Genomic DNA, 22,476 nt, shown 5'->3' with positions numbered 1-22,476 from the left:
TTTCCTTTCCTGCTGCTTATGCTACCCCAATAAAGAAAAATCCTACACTTTAGTCTACTGGAATACCAACACTTCCAGTAGTGTCCATCTCTTCAGTCCCCCCTGCCCAACATTGGTTCCTCTTGCTGATTGTCACAACTGTGTCTTGTAATGGCATGGAAGTCAGTGGAATGATCCACTGGATGCATCAAGGGACTAGGAGACATGCTGGTTTCCCAGCAAAATTTAGGAGAATTTTTTGTGAATAGAGTGGTGTTCTGTCACCGTTGACAGCAGGAAAGGTATGTATTCAATCTGTTCATTTGCAGGTATACCTGTTTCTTGATTACTGCATGTTTAAATCTGTTTTACAAAACTTGTTTTTCAGTTTCTAAAAAAATTGGATTTCCATATTCTTGTTGAAGAATCTGCTGACATAATAAAGTCCTTGCACAATCCTATGACTGTTTCTCAAAACAGTTTGTACATTTTCAGTTCCACCTCAGCAACTCAGTTACTTTCTGGCCTCCCCTCATATGACTAACTGACTTTCTCACTTTAAAAAAGAGACAGTTTTCACAATTTGCTTTGCACATCATTTTACCCTTTCCTTGAAAAGCAGATCTCAGCACTGTGGTCTTTCGCCACAATTTGTCCTATTATGGGCTCACAGTGGCTAAATGATTAGCACTTCCGCCTGGCAGTACTAGGGTCATTGGTTCAATTCCCAACCACGGCACCACCTGCCTGGAGTTTGCATGTTCTCCCTGTGCCTGCGTGAGTTTCCTCTGGATACTTCGGTTTCCTCTCACACTCCAAAGACATGCTAGTAGGTTAATTGATTCTTGTCCAATTTTGCCCTAGTATGTATGAATGTAAGTTAGGGACCTTAGATTGTACGCCCCTTGAGGGTTAGGGACTTATATGTACAATATATATGTAAAGCGCTGCGTAAATTGACAGCGCTATACAAGTACCTAAACTAAATAACTAAAATAAATAAATAAATTATGCAGTTATTCCCCTATAGAGTAGACTCACTGTCTTCTTCTTTGGTACGTTGTGTAAACACAATGGCGACTAACCTTTGCAAGTCTTGCCATCTTCAGCGAGCTGAAAGGAGGTGTTGCAATAACATACCGGTCCAGTCACAGTACGAGCACAGTGATGCTGACACCCCACTATCGTACAGTTGTGTGCATATTCTAGAATTAAAGAAAAATAGGATGATAAAATGGCAGCAGCTATGAAGATAGTTTAAATGCTTTCTTGGAAATACTGAAAACATAATACTGTATATATAACCTACGATAAAAGTTGTTACCAAGAAGTCTGTAAAACAGTACAAATTAAGTGAGAGATGGAGAATTGACAGTTTAAATATCAAAAATCTAAATGTCAGAGTAAAATTTGGGTCACTTTAACCAAAACGGAATCACATGCTCTCCCTTTATACTTCTCCCTACTTGGGTCCTCAGTAGGGAGATTTTTCTCCTGGAATTATCACACCCATGGCCAAAAGAGGAGTTAAACTTAAGTGGTTGTAAAGGCTAAAATTTTTTTACCTTAATGCATTCTCTGCATTAAGATAAAAAATGTTTCAGTATGTATATTGACCCTTCGCCCCTTTTTATACTTAGCTGAGCCTGATCTCCATCTAACTCTGTGCCTATCTGTAGTGGCTTTCTCTTCTCCCCGCTCTCACAAGCTTCCTGAAAGCAGTGGGAGCCATTGGCTCCCACTGCTGTCAATCAAATCCTGTGATGATGGAGCAGAGGGTGGGGCCAAACCGGTTGTCTGTGTCTATAGATGCAGGCAGTGCAGCTCAGGATCAAGCCCGCAGGTGTGCCACTATAGGAAGAAGCTTTCTATGGTGGCAAACCAAGATGAGGAGCTACCTCGAGCACCTGCAGGGGACCCCAGATAAGGAGGTTCAGGGCTGCTCTGTGCAATATTGCGCAGAGCAGGTACGCATAATATGTTTGTTACTTTAAAAGAAAAATTAACGTTACAAATGCTTTAAAAGTACATATAGGCTTCAATTAACCCATCTATTGCACAGACAAAGCAGTACTTCAGGCAAATGCTATTCCAGATATCAAGTTTATGAAGATATCATTGCAGATAGTCAAATCAGTTTTTTGGCTGTACACTGCCTAGAATGAAAAATATAATCTGGAGATGTATAGGCATAATTTATGGGATTGTACTATGACTTCAAGATCACTGTAGACTTTCAGTAACAGTAATGAGTGAATAAGAGGTACAAGAAGGTTAAAGCTGAAATCCAGATACAATAAAACTACAATTCAAATTCCTCAATAGTGACAAAGGATATAAATCTACTTTGAGTGCACCAAATGATTTTTCAAACCCAGGTAATACCTTGTAAAAGTAGCACTCACACAGTTACTGTGTGATATATAACCTATGCAATGATCAGAGCTGTGGGAGGAAGCCATCAAGTCTTTCCCACCATAGGCTGCCTGCAGAAACTAAAAGAGGGGCGGAGACAAGACCAGTCACCCTGAACAAGGAGAGAGAGCAGCAATGACTGGTCTTTATTACAGGAAGCCCCTGCACAGAGGAAACTGTACACTGGATTACTGTACAGAGATGAAAGAAATACACAATGCACACCAAGATTCAAGGTAAAATCTCTTCTAATTAGATAATATGAGTTTATCCCAGAGTTTGGCTTTAAAGCAGATCCTTCCAAACCCCCAACAGAATAAATCAGTGTTACATGCATCTCTTTGTCCTGATGTTAAAGCATATTAGCTTCTATAGTGAAAAAAGGGCACTTGGATGTTCCTTACATTTAACTGCATTGCACTTCCTGTTCTCAGGAGGCAAAAATGATATAGCCAGGGCCTCACAGATGTATCCTGGGAAGGTTACCTCACCCAGTGCTTTTCTGCAAAGATTAAATGTATGCACTGCTAGATTTTTTTTCTTTATTCAGATGATGTCTAATGTCACACGCCAGGAAGTACATGGAGGTTGAATCTGCTAAGAACAGTTTTTAAAACTGAACTCTAGGCAGATATGAAAGACACAAATTAATTTAGCTCTGTAATCATGAATAATAATTACATTTATTTTTATAACCAAACAGTATAAATTATTGAATTTGATCTGGTATCAGCTAGTGGTGCACCGAAATGAAAATTCTGGTGCCGAAACAGATACCAAAAATTCAGAATGCATGTGGCCGAAAACCAAACTGAAATGTCTGCGTATGTGGGGGTGGGGAGGCTCCAAATTTTGTTTTCTACATTCATGTATATTTATATTTAGTTTTTTTAACTTATGATTTTATTGCTATCACATAGGGTGTATGTGTGGGAGGGGGGGGCAGTGTGTGCAAGGAGGGGGGCAGGAGAGAAGCAGTGTATACAGAGAGGCTTCCTCACTGGCTGTCACTATGTCAGTGCCAGTTTTTAAATGCAATTGCAGCCTTCGTCTTTTTTTTTTTTTCTTCTTCACTATAGCTCAGAGAAAAATGTTTCTTTTAGCTTGGGGAAAGAAACTAAGAAGAAACGGTTTCCTTTAGCTTGGGGAAAGTGACAGCTGACTCTGTGAGCTATAGTGAAGAAAAAAAAAAGCCAGTAATTACATTTAAAAACCGGCACTGACCTATAGTGACAGCCAGTGAGGAAGCCTCTTTTTTTTTGTCAAAGCTTAATTGAAGAAGCTGAAGCTAATTGGCTACCATGCACATCTGAATTTGATTTAGCACTCTACAGTTTCAGTAAATCTACTCCAATCAGTTCATGTTCTGATAAGAATAATGCAAATAGGAGGGGAGAGCAGAGTGACAGAGAGATGAGCTCATCTCTGTGCTGCTTCTCCTTTCACTGTCCAGTCAAAGGCTGGGGTGAGTTCAATGTAAGTGGGTTGAATGATGCTGGCCATCAGACAGAGGTCATCTAACAGCAGAAAAGAAGTACTTTGAGGGAAATCTCTGGATTGATGGAGAATATTGCAGCAAAAGCTGGTTATGTTATTTACATTTTGAACAGACTATTCATTTTTTCATTGTTATTTTTTTACTTTAGGTCTCTTTCCAATGGGTTTAGAGATGCTTCAAAACAAGCATTTTAGCTGCATTTTTAAAGCTCTCATACCACCTGCCAAAGTGCTAGGTAATTAAACAATGGCAGGAGGATGGGACAGTTTACACCTGCACAGTGTCACTTTACTTTGCGTTGCATCAAAAATGCAAGGCCATATTTTGTTCTCTAGGCTTTGCCACAACCTGCTGTCTCCATTGAATTCAATTGCAACACTTCACAACTGCACACTGAATCTGTTAAAGTCACTATGGCACATTTTTTAAGTGTTCAGCATGCATTTTTGAAGAGTTTACTGTGGTCAATTTCCTTCTAAAAACCAGAAGTGGTGTTTGGGCAGCATTTAGTAATGTGACATAACGAATATGGAATGCAATGAACATGGTTTAACACTACTGTCAAAGTGTATGTCATTTTGCTGCACAGCCTAGTCCATGTGAAAGAGGCCTTAGACTGTTACTGATGCTATCGGGCATGATGGAGCAGGATTACGCATGAAGTCTGGCAGTGCTGCAGGAAGAATCGCATGTTCACAACTCGCGGTAGGACAATCCCCTGGTATATAATGGTTTGCCGCGGACTTTAAAATCCACTTATTTAAGAGTCTGCATTTCTTCTCTAGTGGAATTAAAAAAGGCCTTTGCAAATCTAATACTCCTTCCAATTAATGTATGCAGTTAATGTCAAGTGTCACCTATATTGCTAGCTTGCGCAAAAATTGTTTGCCATTTTATGTCCAGGCCTCAGAGTTTATTTATCTTGTCCCTGGCAGGTAACCAGTCATAAATGAAGCAGTCACAAGCAGCAAAGGAGGAAATGGTTTCATCATGTCTAGCTCTCAGTGTACACAGAACATAAATCTCCCTTGGGTTTATATGCCTAGCATTCCACATGCAGAGAAGTTAATTGGACAGATTAATTATTATGTGCAATGATCCCATAAAGTGTGACTGTTCCGCGGCTAACTTACTGCCACACACAAAATAATTCCAAAATAGCACCTTTTACAATGGACAGTAAAAGCAGTATGGACCTTGCAAGAAATTTTGGGATAAGCGTAATATATCTGAACTAAAGTACTGTACCGCAGTACACATAAGCCCTTGTAAAGTTGAACATTATTGTCATTGCATAGGTGTTTTGCATGTGAACATGTAAAAAACTGACGTGAACAAGATTATGTGCTGGTGGTGGCGTAATTTGCTATCTTAGTTCAGTAAGTTTTGAAAACAATTTAACCAGAAAGTAACAACTTCTGCAGACTAGAAGGCTTAGATGTCAACAAAAAAATGCTGAATGAGAAGCTAAACTCCTGGCCACATGGTAGGAAATGTATTACCAGCATACAAATTTCTTATATTTTACTTCCTCTAGAATACCACAAATGTTACTGTATTTGGTTGTTTATAGGGACCTGACCTTCTCTTAGCACTATAAAATAACCGCATCAGCAAATAAGCAGTCACTATTCACATGAACCCTTTCCCACAAGCAGCCTTAAGCCCAATTATCCATTATATAACATTTTTAATTCCTCAATACACTTGAAGTGGACATTGCACCTCAATGACAGGGTCTAATTAGTCAAGGCCCCCCCTCCTCCAAGTGTACTGCATAAAAGTGCAAACATGAAAAAAAAAATCCTGTCGTGGGAAAAAGTTAGATAATATACATTATTTGGCCAAACATATTGGGAATCCTGCCTTTACACACACACAAACTTTAGTGGCATCCCAGTCTTAGTCCTTGGGGTTCATTATTGAGTTGGCCCACGCTTTGCAGCTATAAAAGCTTCAACTCTTCTGGGAAGGCTGTCCACAAGGTTCAGGAGTGTGTCTATGGGAACATTTAACCATTCTTCCAGAAGCGCATTTGTGATGTCAGGCACGGATGTCGGACGAGAAGGCTTGGGCTCGCAGTCTCCACTCTAATTCATCCCAAAGGTGTTCTAATGGGTTGAGGTCAGGACTCTGTGCAGGTCAGTCCAGTTAATCCACCTCAAACTCGCTCATCCATGTCTTTATGGACCTTGCTTTGTGCACTGGTGCGAAGTCATGTTGGAACAGGAAGGGGCCATCCCCAAACTGTTCCCACAAAGTTGGGAGCATGAATTGTTCAAAATGTCTTGGTATGCTGACACTGTAAGAGTTCCCTTCACTGGAACTAACGGGTCAAGCCCAACCCCACACCATAATCCCCCCTCCACCAAACTTTACACTTGGCACAATGCAGTCAGGCAAGTACCATTCTCCTGGCAACCGCCAAACCCAGAAACATCCATCGGATTGCCAGACAGGGAAACATGATTCGTCACTCCAGATAACACATCTTCACTGCTCCAGTGAGTGCATGCTTTACACCATTACACCCGACGCTTTACATTGCACTTGGAGATGTAAGGCTTGGATGCAGCTGCTCGGCCATGAAAAGCCATTCCATCAAGTTCTCTACGCACTGTTGTTGTGCTAATCTGAATGCCACATGAAGTTTGTAAGTCTTTAACTATTGACTGTGCAGACAGTTGGCGAATTCTGAGCACTGTGCCCTTCTGCATGCGCTGACCCCGCTCTGTCATTTTTTGTGGCCTACCTTTTCGTGGCTGAGTTGCGGTTGTTCCCAGTTACTTCCACTTTGTTATACCACTAACAGTTGACCATGGAATATTTAGTAGAATATCATGGTACAACACTTGAATTCACTGAGCTCCTGAGAGCGACCCATTCTTTCACAAATATTTGTAGAAGTAGTCTGCATGCCTAGGTGCTTGATTTTATACACCTGTGGCCATGGAGGTGATTGGAACACCTGAATACAATGGTTTGGAGGGGTGTCCCAACACGTTTGGAAATATATAGTGTACTTACCTTTTCCCAGTTTCTGCTCATGGCGCCAAGGCTATGGTGACATAATTCTCAAAGAGTATTAAGTAGTCCAAATCTCAGGTTCCTTCTGCAGCGCCTAGGTGAGGGTGATGCCATCCTCCTTTTGACCAAAAAGCAAACGATGTCGAGTAGCCTAAATCTCAACTTCCTTCTACAGCGCCAAAGCTAGGGTGATGTCATCCTCCTTATGGCTAGACCTCAGATTATGGAGTAGCACTTGACAACCCTGTGTTGTACTGCAGCATCTTCTCACAAGATATAAGCTACTGGATATTACTCTTAAGATTAATAATAGATTAATCTTGTCAGCAGAAAGATAACATCCCTGCTTGCACTACAGAAGTTGGGAAATGTGAGTTTTTTAATCTAACAATTTTTTTCTTAAACGGGCTCTTTTTCGCACTATTATGCAATGTTTAGGGAATGGGGGAGATGGTCATATTGAATAAGCAGACCTTAGCTGCTTTAATGAGCATTTAGGGCAGCATAGTGGCAAAGTGATTAGCACCTAGCAGCACTAGGGTCATCGGTTCGAATCCCAACCACAGTACTACCTGCCTAAAGTTTACATGTTCTCTTGGTGCCTGCTCTGGCTTCCTCCCACACTCCAAAGACATGCTGGTAGGTTAATTGGCTCCTGTCTAAATTGGCCCTAGTAGGTGTATGAATGTGAGTTAGAGACCTTAGATTGTAAGCTCCTTGAGGGCGGAGACTGATGTAAATGTACAATATATATGTAAGCACTGCATAAGTTGACAGTGCTATATAAGTACCTGTAATAAATAAATTAAATGAATAAATAAAATCAACTTTCAGAAAACATGAGGTAAACATGTATTGGCGTTATAGACACAATTTAAAACAGTGGTTTGCTAAAGTTACACATCCGCTTCTCACAAACGTGGAGATCAACATACAGTTGCTGGAGATCCCAAGTGGAAAGTCTCAGAAAGGAAAATAGCGAGTCTTTAGTTTTGAATGAAATGATTGTTGATGTTGTTCTCAGTCTGCCTGTTGTGAAGATGTACCCTTTCTTCCTGTCCGGAGGACAATTGTCATTGTGACAAAAAGTGGAGAAATCCAAAAGTTTACCATTCTAAGAGAACATGACAAGGGATAAACTCTCAATGAAGACACCTGTTCTAATGGGAAATATCCACCCACTTCTTGTAGTGTCTTCAGTGCAGGAAATTAAGTAAAAAAGTTAAAGTGACATAAATCCCAAAAGCAAACATTTATTATATTGCAGCTTACTAATTCTTAGATACAATGGCTGCATTAGTTTCCTTTTTTAAGCTTGCTTTCTTCTACGTTCATCTGTTGATCTGGACAGTACGTCTGTACTTTTTTGAAAGCACAATCTCTCCAGCAGAATGTATCAGTTTACATGGATTGTTGCTGTAACGGATTATAAAGTGCGTTCTGGAGTTCAGCTTCAATTTGTTATTGTATTTAAATCTTCAGGAAGCTTTCTTGTCCCCATCCATTCATTAACAATGTTACTAATTAGACAGAAAAGTGCTTATTTCAACTATTTAGGTGTATATTTATAAAAGTTAAATAGTTATATTTGCTTAACATAAAAAAATAATTGAAATGTTTTTATCCTCTACCCACATTATCGGATGACGTACTACGGTTGCCAAAGGCAGTTAGCGGGGTTTTTTTTCCAGTAGAGGTTTTTGAGATCATTATTGCCATTTTCCATAACAATTGCCATTCCTATAATTTTCCAATAATATTAAAACATGCATGGCAGGGTTGGGTCTCATACATGTGTGGCTCTTTTAGTAGATACAGCCAAGTTCAACTGAACTATGAATTCTCTATAATGCTACGTACCTTAAAACCTATGCAATAACGCAAGAGCAATGGCTATGTGAAAAGTGTGGAACCCATAACAACTACATCTCAGCCACTTTACAAAGTGAAGTGTTCAATCGGGGCAAAAGGAAGAAAAACAATTATACACAGTATATAATCCGCGCTAAATCCCTGGGCAGGTAAGTGTTCTATTATTAAAAGTCATTTTTGTGTTTTGTTATTTATTTTGCTTTATGGGTGAGGAACCACTTTAATAGGAGAACACCTTTCCCTTATGTTATGAAGATGAGGAGATAGTCATGTAGAAAAGAACTGGACAGAGGGACAACACTGGTTGGGATTTCAATACAGCAGAAGCAGTGTTGTCAGTTCAGTACAGGAAGTTAGGAGCTTGCTGCATTTCTGACAAATAAACTGTACTTGTTTGTACTTTGTCCTTATATAAACTATGATCATGGATAATGACAGAGTGCGAAGGTTAAAAACGTTGTACTTGCAGAGAGTTTAAAGGAACAAAAATTAGCATGTTTCTCAGATGAACAAAGTTGTTTTTCATTATGAACAGACAGAATTTTACTTCCAAAAACCAAAGATATGGAAAACTGATTTGAGTCTGTGCATATTGCACTACTATGCTCAATGTACTTAAATTTTTTTTTACAATGCTCTTCATCTTTTATAGAGGTACAGTTGAAGTGAGATATGTTCAGATTCTGCCGCTTAGCAAGAACACAGAAAATGCACATAACATTTTTAGGATCTAAATAGTGTGCAATTTTATCTAAACATGGTATATAATAATTAAAATAACTGCTGAAACAAATGCTTACCTAAGAATAACCACAGTGCTGGGGAAAGTGGAGAACAACTGCATCTCTATGGGACATCATTAAAGAGTAGAAAAAGAGGATGTTCTCCGAGAACACAAGATGCCCATTGTGGGAGAGCAGGCAGCTGAGTGCTTCTTGCACTTGTACTGTGTCAAATCAATTTAACAGGAGAGCCCTGATGAATCCTGATGAGTGTGTGCATGGCCAGGAATAATTTGCAACTCTTTGATTCTGCTTCCTCCTTGCTCACTCCACCATAAAAAATTAAGGCATGATCTTCGTCAGGAAGACCCATTTCCAGTGACCCATAGCAATAAATGGAGGACTAACCGGTTGTCTCAAGGAGAGCGTAAAATTTGAACATGTACAAAGCCACAAGGGTTCCCTAGTTCTTAGGGCACATAGATATTAATCCTCTACAGATATAAATTATTTAAAGACCACTGTTGACATAATATGAATACTGCATCCCCTAGAGTGAAGTAAGCAAACACAAAAAGCAATTGTAAATATGAATCTAGTTAGATATTACTGATAGGAAAGTATTTCAGTTGCTAAATCGTTTTTAGATTGTTAAATCCATACTAGTAAATATTACAATAAAACTAATGTTTTGATGTTGTTAAATGGCTGGTAAATTTAAACTAGAAATAGGTTTACAGAAAACACCTTTTATGTAATTTCCACATACACATTTCATAAGATTATAACAATCAAAGATGATTCTCCCAGCCCAAGGAAAAAAATTTTTAAATACAAATCGACCGCCTTCATAGATTTCTTTGGAGATTACAGGTAATGCTTGGTAAACTTCATTTAGCCTAAATTAGTTATTATAACAGAGCAAAATGAACATTTACCTTTAGATCACATGTAAATAAAGTGGGAAATCGCTATTTTGCTTTTTTAATCTTCTGAAGCCTAAAGAGATATTTCTCCATTCTAGTTTTGTTCTGTTTATATATATATATTAATTTCAATAGCAATAGGAAATAATTTCTACCTATACCAATTTTACCTTCAATCAACTGTGTGCTTCTTACTAACAGTTTCAAGGGAATCTCTGCCTACCATCTTCCACAGCTTTCAAAAAAGTCAAGCAGGGTGTTATGGAACTTGTTACCAAAAAAGTTGAATTTTATACCAGGTATGCTCAGTGACCTATGTGGAGGCAGGGAGGCTTGGGCGCTGTTCCAAATGCTCATGGAAGCATGTCCGGGCTTAAACCAAGTAAGCTGTGCCCCAGGCAAATGTTAAGCTCAGCCATCCCCAGCAATCTCTGAGAGTCTCCCTGCCGTCTCCTATCAGTAAAGAGGTAGTATTACTTGATTATCATTAGGTAGCGAGTTCCCAAAAACTATCACAGCCCTTCTGACGACCTCTGAAGATTACCAGCAGGTTGAGCCACAGGTGGGGATGTAAAACAGTTGCATTAAAGCTGAATACAGTTATGTATGTATTAAACCTCATGAAACGTATATTTCACTTATAATGAAAATAACTAAATTTGACTTGATGTCGACTTGTAACCTATTGCACAGCAGCACTGAGACTGGGAGAGGGAGGAACAGCCTTTATGTATTCAGGACACCTGATTGGCCCTATGTGCTGACACAGAATATGCCAATAGGAGGAGAGAGAAGAAATCATGACTTCATGAGTGTTTTGCTTAATTGCAGCAGACTAAAGCCAAGTCACCAGGCTGGCTGGCCATGCAATGTGGCATAGCTGTTTTAATCTCAGGACTGGATAAACAAAAATTACCTTAGCCAGATTAAAACCAGCCTCATATTTGCAATTTATTGGTGCATTTAGCTACTTGCCGGGAGTTTAGCTTTACTATATGAGATTCTGAATGTCATTATTCAGTATGTGTCACCTTGCAAAAGTATGGCAAAAGCCTTTTTGATCATACTTCTCTTCTGGGTCACAGGATTGCAGAGAAGGGCAGCAATGCCCACTTGTAAAAGCAAAATAGTCTTTATTAGTTTCTTCAAAACAAGCAAATACAAACAAATATTGAAATAGCTTCCTTCAGCAAAATAATAAAGTAAACAGTTCATAGCTCTAGTATACAACGAACCACACAACTGGCTCACCGCTGATCTCTTGGTCCCACATTGGGGTTAGGGGTTCCTCCATGCTTCAGAGTGCCGGACAGGCCACAAAGGTTCAGCAACAAGCGTCTCAGTTCCCAGAGCATTCACCGTGGTTCACAGGTAGAATTAATGAACTACCAGAGCGCTCAGCATCCCCCTTGGTAGTTCATTGACAACTACAAGCCCTCAACCACAAAGACTGGCAGTAGTTGTAGTTCTCCCATTCACAGAACTTTGAATGAATGAGAAGGCCAGGTGGGCAAAGCCCCACACAGAAGCGTTTAATTTTAAATTGTGACTGCGAGCACAAGGAGAAGATCCCCAGCCCACTGTCACAGGGAGGGGGGATAGGGGCTGAGAGCTGCAGGAGCGGGAACATGTTACATGTTACACAATAAAAACAGGAGGAACATATAACATGTTCCCAATGGTGAACCTATTCTTTAAAACTTACACAAATGCACAGTATAAATAACAATCAATAAAAGGAGACAGCTATATATGCATATTACATATACCATCTACTCCTGCTCCCTTTATCTCTTACAGTATAATAAAGTCTGTGGTCAGAACTCACTGATAATAATCCATTCTGTAGATGGATTATCATTTCTCACAGAAGGCACCCAGCAAAAATTGTAGACTTATCTGACACACAGAGAGCCACTCTAGGGAGAAGCTACAAATCCTTATATAAACTATGATCATGGATAATGACAGGATGCAGGGTTAAAAAGTGAACATATACGATTGTTCTGTATTCACATCATTGTGCTGAGTAGGGACCATCTATTGGGCATTCACTGCAATTGTAGTCTATTCTTTTCTGAAACAAAGTTTCACTCACAAATCAGTCCAGGTCCACTGCAGCTTCCATAAGAACACCCCAGTGAAGGCTTCCCTTCTCCTTTTGATACACATGTGCCTGTAAGTTCTTTCATTGTGTTTTTCAAAGTTAAATAGATAGCTAGATCGCATCTCAGTATATTTGATGTGATTTGTAGGTAGCTGTTTTTAAGAAATGTGTTCATTGTATGCATTTGAAAAAGACATGTTTACCAGCATATTGTAACTTCAGCTTATGTTATGTGAATGTGCCATTTCTCTTCCACAGCATGTCACAGCTGACCAAGACTACTGCTAAAAGGCAGGTTCATGGCCAGGTGAAGTAAAGTTATGTCTGGCTGAAAAGCAGAACATTTGAGCAGTGATTCCTGCATCTCCAGTCTATTACATAAAAGTAGATTATTTTCTGCAGTTTCTCTTCCCGATGGACCTCTCCAATACTCTGCAAAAACATCTCTTGACTTGTTTGTTTCCTTTCAGTGTTTATGGACATCTTACTTTTTCCCATCAGATTTTCTGACAAACCATCACGGGCATTGGAATTAATGTACTCTATGATTCAATTACCCACTGAATGCTGTTACAGACCTCTATACACTCTATAAATTCTGATGGGAAAAAGTAAGATGTCCATAAACACCGAAAGGAAACAAACAAGCCAAGAGATGTTTTTGCAGAGAAATGGAGAGGTCCATCAGGAAGACAAACTGCAGAAAATCTACTTTTGAATAGCGTGGAGATTCAGGAATCACTACTTAAATGTTCTTCTTTTCAGCCAGACATAACTTTACTTCACCTGGGCATGACACTACCTTTTAACAGTAGTCTACCAAACTGTGAATTAACTTTGCTTGCCCATTTGTAATTCAGGAGAGCTATTCCAGAACGCACTCACTTTAGGCCCCTTGCAGCTTTCCTCATATGGAAAGGCTGGCATATCATAGAATCAGAAATAAGTTCAGAGGTGTCACTTTTTCACAACCCAATTTCAAACCTTGATTTATTCTAAACTCAGATTGCAGAGCTTACTGGACAGCATTATGGATTCACTTATTGCCAGGAATGACAATATTACCAAGTAGACTGTGTAAAAACTCACCTTGGTGCATCAGCAGCTGTACATCTTTTATTGCATTATACTGCTAAAAAAATTACCATCAAAATACAAGTTTAAATAAAAATCTAACAGGATAATAAGTGCATTAACCATAAAACTTCAATACAGGATCAACTGATGATTCTTTATGTTGATATTAAGCCTGAACAGTACAGAAGAATTCCATCAAAATGATTTATGCCTGGCTTCCTCTCTTACTGCGCTTCCCCTCGTCATTAATCCCTCCCTAATAGTTTCTAGATGCCAACTCTCATTGCTCTCAAACATCTAGACTCTGTGCCAAACAAGAGGAATAACAACCTGCTCTAATGAAGTGGAGGTACTGTCCAAAACCACAAAACCCACAGGTAACACATGACAATTGAAATAAAGAATTGTCTTGAGATAAACTCAAACAGATTGGATAGATTGGACAGGATTCTTACATTCAAACCACCAGACTGACATATAAATAATTGGTTGTAAAACACTGAGCTTCATTAGCAACACTGACGCAAAAAAGTAAAAAATAAATAAATAAATAAAAAATTCTGTGGCCCATGGTAACCCAAGCAAGAACCCTAATTGAAGGGTAAACTGCATCGCTAGTTATATGCTTCAGAAAATATCGATCAAAGAATCCCACAGGATAGTTTAAAGAGGGTTAAAAATTATAACTAATAAGCAACAGGAAGAGGAATTCTCTATTATCTATCATATTAAACCTCAGCTAAGCTGGAAAACATTTCTCATTTAAAGTGACATTAAACATTTTTTTTTATTTAAATAACAATCATGTTATACTTACCTGCTCTGTGCAATGGTTTTGCCCAGAGCAACCCTGATCCTCCTCTTCTCTGGTCTCCTGCCGGCACTCCAAGCTCATCCTCTTTGGCAAGTGCCCCCAAGAAAAGCCACTTTCCATTGGGGCATCCATGCGGGTGACACAGAACGGGTGGCTCAGCCCCTCCTCCTGCTTCCTAGTGAGGAGGGAGACAGCCACTGCTCTAGTGCACATCGCTGGATCAAATTGAATAAGGGGGGGAGGGGTTTGCTTGGCAAGACCCTGTAGCACAGAAGGTTTTTTACCTTAAGGTTTCTCACCTTAATGCATTCTATACATTAAGGCTTTAGAACCATTTTAATGTTTAAAATTAAAAAATGGATTTGGTCTTGCATGTAAAATCCTGTTTTTGAAGTAAATTATGGGACACAGAAGAGTATTGTGAAACACTGGATCATACTGCCACCTTCAAGTGAATTAGACACTGGCAAAGCAAAGCTGTAAGTACAGCCCAGTATAACCTCTCCTGCTACCAGCATGCCTCAGTTTATTATCAAGCAATGATTGGAATGAATCAAAAGAACAGAGGAGGGCTGTAATGTACTTAAAGTATTTTACAGCCAAGACAAAAATCCTATTTTCTTAGTGGAACAGTAGAATATTCTGAAACACTGGGACCTCCAAAACGCAGTGTAATAGAGGGGCAGACAACAGCAAATAAAAGGCTAAGGGGTCCACAAAGTAAAAAAAAAACAGGTTAGCTTTGGTGGTTCAAGGTAACCCACTGCCTAAAGAACCTTACAACTAATGTCAACATCTGCTGGGGCCCGGGCATCCACTTGGTAAATGTTATCAATGGTGCGAACAGAAGACAAGGAGGCAACCTTGCAAACCTGAGAAATTAGTTCCTAATGTTGGAAAGCCCACAAAGCACTAACTGATCTAGTGTAGTGCACTTTGATGGGGAAAGGGAAAACCCTACTCCTGAGATCATAAGCATACACAATGAGCTGACGAATCTTAGGAAACCTTCCGAAACAACAAACAAAGCATTGGAGAGATAGTCGAACAGCATATATCACATCCAGCCAAAGGAGAGAAATTTCCTAAGGATGTTTAGGAGAGATCGTAGAATAATGTCCTGATTGAGATGAAATTAAGAAACCGTCGTAGGAAGAAAAAGAGGTCCTGGTCCTAAAGACAACCTCAGATTTGTGTAGTTTGTTTTTTTTTTTTTTTTTACAGGTTAAAGAGTATCTTTATTTTTGTTGAGAAAAAAAAATATTCTCCTCAGGGTGATCTATGTACATAACAAGGATTTTAACAAACTGTATTGCAGATTCCTACCTTTTGCTATCCTTAAGAAATAGCTGTTTATCTGTGTCCATGTGCAAAGTGAGTGTGAACGGAAGTGATTTTATAATTATCAGTCAGCTACTGCACTTACAGAGTTCTACTGAGGAAAGTGGCAGGGTCTGCATTCCTTTGGATGTGGTTTCCCTTTGGGAGTATTCTCACCAAAAGTAAATTATTTATGTTGCAGTGATGTCCAAAATCTGACTTGTTTCTTAGTGCAGACTTGTGGCAAAATGTGAAAGCTAATCACACAAGAAGGAAATTAGATATCCAAGGACGGGAGGGGGTTACATTTTGTACACCATACAGAAATCCTTCAGGTTGCCATATTGCATTTTACAGAAAATTACAGTGCAGAATACTGAAAACAAAAGGTCATTTTAATAACATTCAGTTACAATATGACTTGGGTAGAATTTGCATATACTATTTTCATTTTATTTATTTGCCATTTTTTCCCATGAGTGTGGCGTTACCCTTTACGGCTGCCAACTCAGAACTAAATTTGCAAAGCAAGTCAGGAGGAAAGGCACAAATCAGGTTGAACTGAACCCACAGAATCACCAGGGCATTCCACTGAGAAGGCCAGAGGATCCCTGGACCTGGCAGGAACATGACTTTCTGCACAAGCGAGAATCAGATCCGCTTCTCTTTGAGCTTCAAGACTTCTGGTTAATGTTGCCTGTGACTATCACTGAAGGCAGCAGGGATCCCAGAAGAGGCTTTACTTATGACCAGTATGCTCAACCCAGGAGGAGGTTGCGTAAGCTCAATAAGGGCACTCAGGCCAAAGTCTGGTAAGCAAAAATGGTGCCAGATTCTAAATTGAAAATGATCCCATTCCATTGCAACTGAATGTGCTGTAACTGATGCCCTGTCGTTATACCCCTAGGGTACCACAGCAGTACAACTGGGCTCCCATTTAAAAGGCAAGGACCCATACTTAGTGCAGATGTCCTCCATCCTGTGGCTCCCCCCCAACAGATTGGAACCATGTTAGGGACAAGCCTTATCCAATAGTCTTCACCCATTCAGGTCACACAGGGGCAGATGAAAGGAGCCACAAAGCACAGCAGGACAGTGCAGACCACATCAGGCATTAAAAACACCCAGAAATGTGCCAGATGTTGATTATCTTTCCACAAGCTTAAATCTTCAACCCAGGGGAGCTGAGCAGCCCGAACAAGTACTAGATGCTTGCAATGCAACAAAATTATCACCTGTCTTGTGAAAATGTCAAATTGTTCTTACTTTAATATGTTTATCTTTGTACCATTGATTACCATCTCAAACTAATAAAATGTTTGTAAAACAAATATACAGAAATAAATAAGAAATCCAATATTTTACAGTTATCACCAGAGCATATGAAACTCCTAAACAATCATTCAAAATGTACTGATGACTATGCAACGGACTCTGTACTTTTTGGGTTATGAATGAATAGTTATAGTGACAACGGGCCTGCCTGCAAATAATCAGCCTTGGATTTAATAATTTTCATAAACCTAAATTGTTCACTTAAACCCCATTTTGTTATATTGTTCTCAAAAGCCCAGCGACAAGGCTCAGATCGATTTTTCTAACCTCTTAGAATACTGCATTACCTTTAAATCTAAAAGTTAACGCTAGGCACAAATTCCAGAACAGACCAGCAAGCAGAGTTTATTATAACAGGTGTCAACATTTCCTTCCATCCCTGACAAAAGTCTATATTATAGAGTATAGTCTGCATTAATTTCTGTCACTTGACTTCCAGCATCTGCACTTTGTCACAGTAAGAATGCAAGAAAAAAAAATCTCTGCATTAGCCAGGTGGATTCTGCAAGATGGAAAATTGAACACATTCACTAGAACAATTCTGTTAACTATTTGATGTGTATATAAAAACAACTATTTTCCTTTCATTTTGGTGAAGGATTACGTTTTCTTGAAGCATGTGTCCACGTGAAGTGAAATAAAATCTCCAGCACGGAACACAGACAACAGAAAAAAAAAAAAAATAAGGTTTGCCTTTAAATATACTTTGATGCCAATTGTCCCTATTTGGGAAGCAAGTCATCTTGACTTTCTTCCCCCTCTCTTTATGCTGTCCATGTATTTATACTAAACTTTCTTCCAATATCTAACTTACTGCAATTGTGTTTTAAGACTTTAGGATTAAGGTGGAACTCAGTTTTGGATAGGGTAGGAAAAGTTTAAAACCTCCAGAAGGGTTTTATGTCCTCATTTGTCATAAATCTTCCTCGTACATGGAGACAAGTAAGCTTAAAAGAGAAATGATCTTTGACAGCTGTCACCATGATAGGTGATTTCCCCTTATCCCTTTTCCAGAGACAGCAGACAAATGTTTGATTTAGCCTTGCTTAAGCCAGCCATAGATGGTTCGAATCTCAGCTGATTCAGAAGGGACTGGCCAAGATTCAAACCATCTATGGGCAGGCTGATTGTTGATTGTTGTACGGCTCAGATACAACCAGCATGTTGCATTTCACATGCGATTATTGCTATTAGCTATCATAGCCGCTAGCAGTAATCACTGTGTTCTCACTCCCCCTGCCACCTCCTTGCCCTGCTGGGAGAATACAATAGCTCTGCCAGGGGCGGGGAATTCCCCCATCAACTGTGACTGTATTTATGGGGGAATTGAATGATATTCTGTCCAGCAACCCGTGGTTGCAGGAGAGAACATCACATGATGTGTGGTCTGCCTTACTGTCTCTGTTACAACGGCACAAGAATTTTCTATTGTAGCAATGGCTGTGTCTGTGGCAGGTGTTTATTGTGCCAATATATTCTGCACAAAAATGTAGAATATTGGGAGGTATGGGTTGCAAAACTCAAAAAATAACAGACTAGAAATGCTAGAGTCTTGCTAATATCAACCATTCTGGCAATAAAGGTTATAAGAAGATGAAGACAGCTAATACACATGTGATGCATATGATCTGATCTCATCCTAGCAATCTTAGACCACAGCACAATAACTGGACATAGTCATACATGCTTAACCGATTCTATACCGGGCACTTTTACCCCCTTCCTGCCCAGGCCATTTTTCAGGTTTCAGCACTCTCACACTTTGAATGACAATTGCGCGGTCATACAACATTGTACCCAAACTAAAATTGTATCATTTTCTTCACACAACTAGAGCTTTCTTTTGGTGGCATTTAATCACCGCTGGGGTTTTCATTTTTTGCTAAATTAACAAAAAAATACCAAAAATATTGAAAAAAAAAACCACGTTTTTCTTTGTTTCTGTTATAAACGTTTGCAAATAAATAATTGTTCTTCATAAATTTAGGCCGAGATGTATTCTGCTACATGTCTTTGGTGAAAATAACCCAAATTAGGATGTATTATTTAGTTTGTAGGAAAGTTATAGAGTTCACAAACTATGGTATATATCTGAATATTGAACAATCCTGAAGTACTGACAGCCAATCTAATTTCTTGAGGTCCAAGAATGTCAGAACAGTACAGATATCCCCCAAATGACCCCTTTTTGCAAAGTAGACAGTCCAAGGTATTTCAAAAGAGGCATGGCGAGTTTTTTAAAGTTGTAATTTTTTTGTCATAATTTTTCGGAAAGTGAAAAAATGAAAAAAAATATTTTCACAATTTTTTTTTTTTTTTACATACTGTCACCAATGCAGTACAGCATCATCATATAACTGGCATGGCAGTGATCAGGGACACTGACTGGTGACAGTATGAAAAAAAAATATAATTTTTTTCATTTTTTATTAGTTTTAATTTTTTATTACAATTGTTTTTCTTTTTTTTAAGATTTTTGTTTCATATTTCACTATGAACAAAGTAGTATAATGTTACCATAGTAACATTGTACTAGTTTGGGGAAGTGATCAGTATTTCTTTTTTTTTTTTTTTTTTTTTTTTACACAATTTGCTTATAGCAAAGAATTACTTTGCTATAAGCAAGCATTTACCTGAATGACATAGATTCATTCAGGGTTTTTTTTTGTGCTTAGCTGCGATTTGGCCACGGCTAATCACATGACACAGCTGGCCTGTGATTGGCCCAGCTTGTGCATGTGATCGCTGTGACCATTCACAGCTAGACACACTAGTATACAAAGGATGGCATGAAAGGAAGCCATCCATTGTATACAACTGTCATGTGACCTGCTGTGATTGGTCACAGCAGGTCACATGGTACCGGCAACAGGGCCAGTACTCAGATCTGTCATCGGCCCTGTACACAGCCAGTGACAGATCGCACCGCTGCGCGGCTCTGGGGGCATGCAAACTGTGCATGCCTGAAAGGACGCCATATGGTGTCCACCCGGAGGGATGAGGGGTTTTGCAGGCCACCATCTGGCTATAGGCTGGGCGGGAACCTGTTAAAGTAGTATTAAACCCAAAACCAAATATGTAATATAGTGCAGCTTACCAATCATCTGATGTGGTAGCTGCATCAGTTTTCTTTTTTTACCCACTCTGTTTTCTCCTGGTGATCTGGCCAGTAACACACGTCTTGTATTAGAGTGCCTCCACTCTGGATAAATGAGCACAGTGAGCACCTTTGGACAGCAGCATTGTCAATCTGGGGGGAGGGGAGTGTTTGATGTACTAGCAGATTTAGATACACTAACAAATTGAAGCTAAATTCCAGCTAATACCTTATACGCAGTTACAGCACAGTTTATTTCCTTTTTGGATAAAGGTTTTACATAAATAAATGTTGATCACTGTAGGCACCATGCTAGTGATAAATGGTTTGTCTCATCTCTGTAATGAAAACATTCTGCTGGAGAGCATCTTCTTTTGAGAAATAACAGAGTTGTTGGCTGGATCACCATATGAAACTAGAAGAAAGAAAGCCTCAAAAAAGGAAATGAATGCATCCATCACGTGTAAGACATAGTAAGCTGCAGTATTATAAAGGTTTGCTGTTGGTTTAATAGCACTTTAATAAGGGAGAGAAGCAAAGTGTATGCTGCTGGTTGTGCAAAGTGTTGTTAAACCGTAGTGACTAGATTCTATTATTCATCATTTAGTGCAATTAGAATTTAAAAAGCTGATTACTGAGTAAATGATGTAGGCTTCTGTATATCTCAGGGTTGCCAAGTCTGATGTGCTTAGCAAGCTTCTCACCTGTGTACTGTCCCTGACAGTGACTGCAAATATAGGTATGGCACCACAATTTAGAGTCTAAGTAATAAGGTGAGTGAAACAACGTAACATTTTTCAGTTACTTTCATTCATTAGTTAACTGAAAACATACACTCTAACACAGGGGTAGGCAACCTTTTGAGCACAGTGTGCCGAAAAACATTTTCAAAGAAATTGAGAAAGCCAATTTTATAAAAAAAAAATGTCAATTTCACACTGTCCCGAAAATTTTTTTTTATAAAGTAAATGTTGTAAACTGCTTTAATAATAGTGAAAATTTAACATCCTGCACTTTCACTCCTCAGATCTGTTCCAATTCCTGTACCTCCAGTCTTTGGTCAGCCCCAATCATGCACCTTTCACACCTCAGATCACTGTACCCCTCTGCAAATCTGGTCCACCACTATACCCCCCTGCTCATCTGTCCCACCACTGTAACCCCCTGCACATCTGCTCCACCACTGTATCCCCCCTGCACTTTTGCCCCACCACTGCATCCTCCCTGCACATCTGCCCCACCACTGTACCCCTCTGCTCACCTGCTCCACCACTGTACCACATTGCACATCTGCCCCCTTGCTCTTCTGTCTCACCATTGAACCCCTTTCTCATCCATCCTAACACTAACATTTGTCCCACCACTGTATCCCTCTGCTCATCTGCCCCACCACTGTAACCCCCTTTCTCATCTGTACCACCACTGTACCCTCCTGCACATCTGTCCCACCTCTGTACCCCCCTGCCCCACCACTGTAACCCCCTGCTCATTTGTCCCACCGATGTACCTCCGTTCCCAACTGCCCCACCACTGTACCCCCCCATGCACATCTGCCCACCCTCTGTATGCCCCTGCTCTTTTGTCCCACCCCTATAACTTTCTGCTCATCTGTTTCACCAATGTACCTCCTTTCTCATTTGCCCCACCACTGTACCCACCCCTGCCCATCTGAATGGGATCAGTTAAAACACTATACATTAAATTCATTTTGTTAATACTGCTTTGAATATATTCAAAAACTACAGAGAAACTGTGTCTGATGTAAAGTGTACCTGTGCGCAAAAATACAATGTAAACAGACACTAATTTTGTGTTTTGGGGTTACATTGACAAATAACAGATGTGTTAGGTTTTTTAAAACAAGAAAGTATGCATTTGATTATTTGGGGTGAGGGTGAAGGAGCGGCATTCTGCTCAAAAAGAGCAATCAGACAGTACAGATTTAACCTACGGCAGGGGTCCTCAACCTTTTAAACAGTAAGGCCACTTAAGTGATTTGGTAACCGATCGCGTGCCACAAAGAAAGTAAATGGTTCAGAATTTATAATAAATTTGTTTTATTTTGAATAGCACAATTAAAATTGTCCTCCTGCAGCCACTGAATGCCAGTGGGAGGTAGAGGAGGGGAAGCCAGCTTTCAGCAGTTGAAGGAGGAAAATTGAGAGGATTGGTTCCTGTACATGCTGCTTCCTCCGCCCCTCCTGTCCAAGTTTAAAACAGAATGTGACCAGGAGGCTGCACAGGCCCCCTGGAGCATGGGGCAGGATTGCCATTGTCACCCCTGATG

General features: G+C 39.7%; 1 protein-coding gene across 2 annotated transcripts in view; it reads right to left on the bottom strand.

Moving 5' to 3' along the window:
* Positions 1–22,476, bottom strand: part of LRP1 (LDL receptor related protein 1) — a 441,174-nt gene that overhangs the window by 298,646 nt on the left and 120,052 nt on the right. For both annotated transcript variants that reach the window (XM_089681129.1, XM_089681140.1), the window contains exon 4: positions 1,065–1,184. In XM_089681129.1, the coding sequence (XP_089537255.1) occupies positions 1,065–1,184 (120 nt within the window). The remainder of the gene's footprint in view (positions 1–1,064; positions 1,185–22,476) is intronic.

This window comes from Staurois parvus, unplaced genomic scaffold (genome assembly GCF_062004578.1).
Source record: "Staurois parvus isolate SC_StPar_1 unplaced genomic scaffold, SC_StPar_1.0 ptg000017l, whole genome shotgun sequence".
Lineage (NCBI taxonomy): Eukaryota > Metazoa > Chordata > Amphibia > Anura > Ranidae > Staurois > Staurois parvus.
The sequence above is the reverse complement of the archived record's forward strand: the minus strand, read 5'-3'. Positions and strand labels throughout refer to the sequence as shown.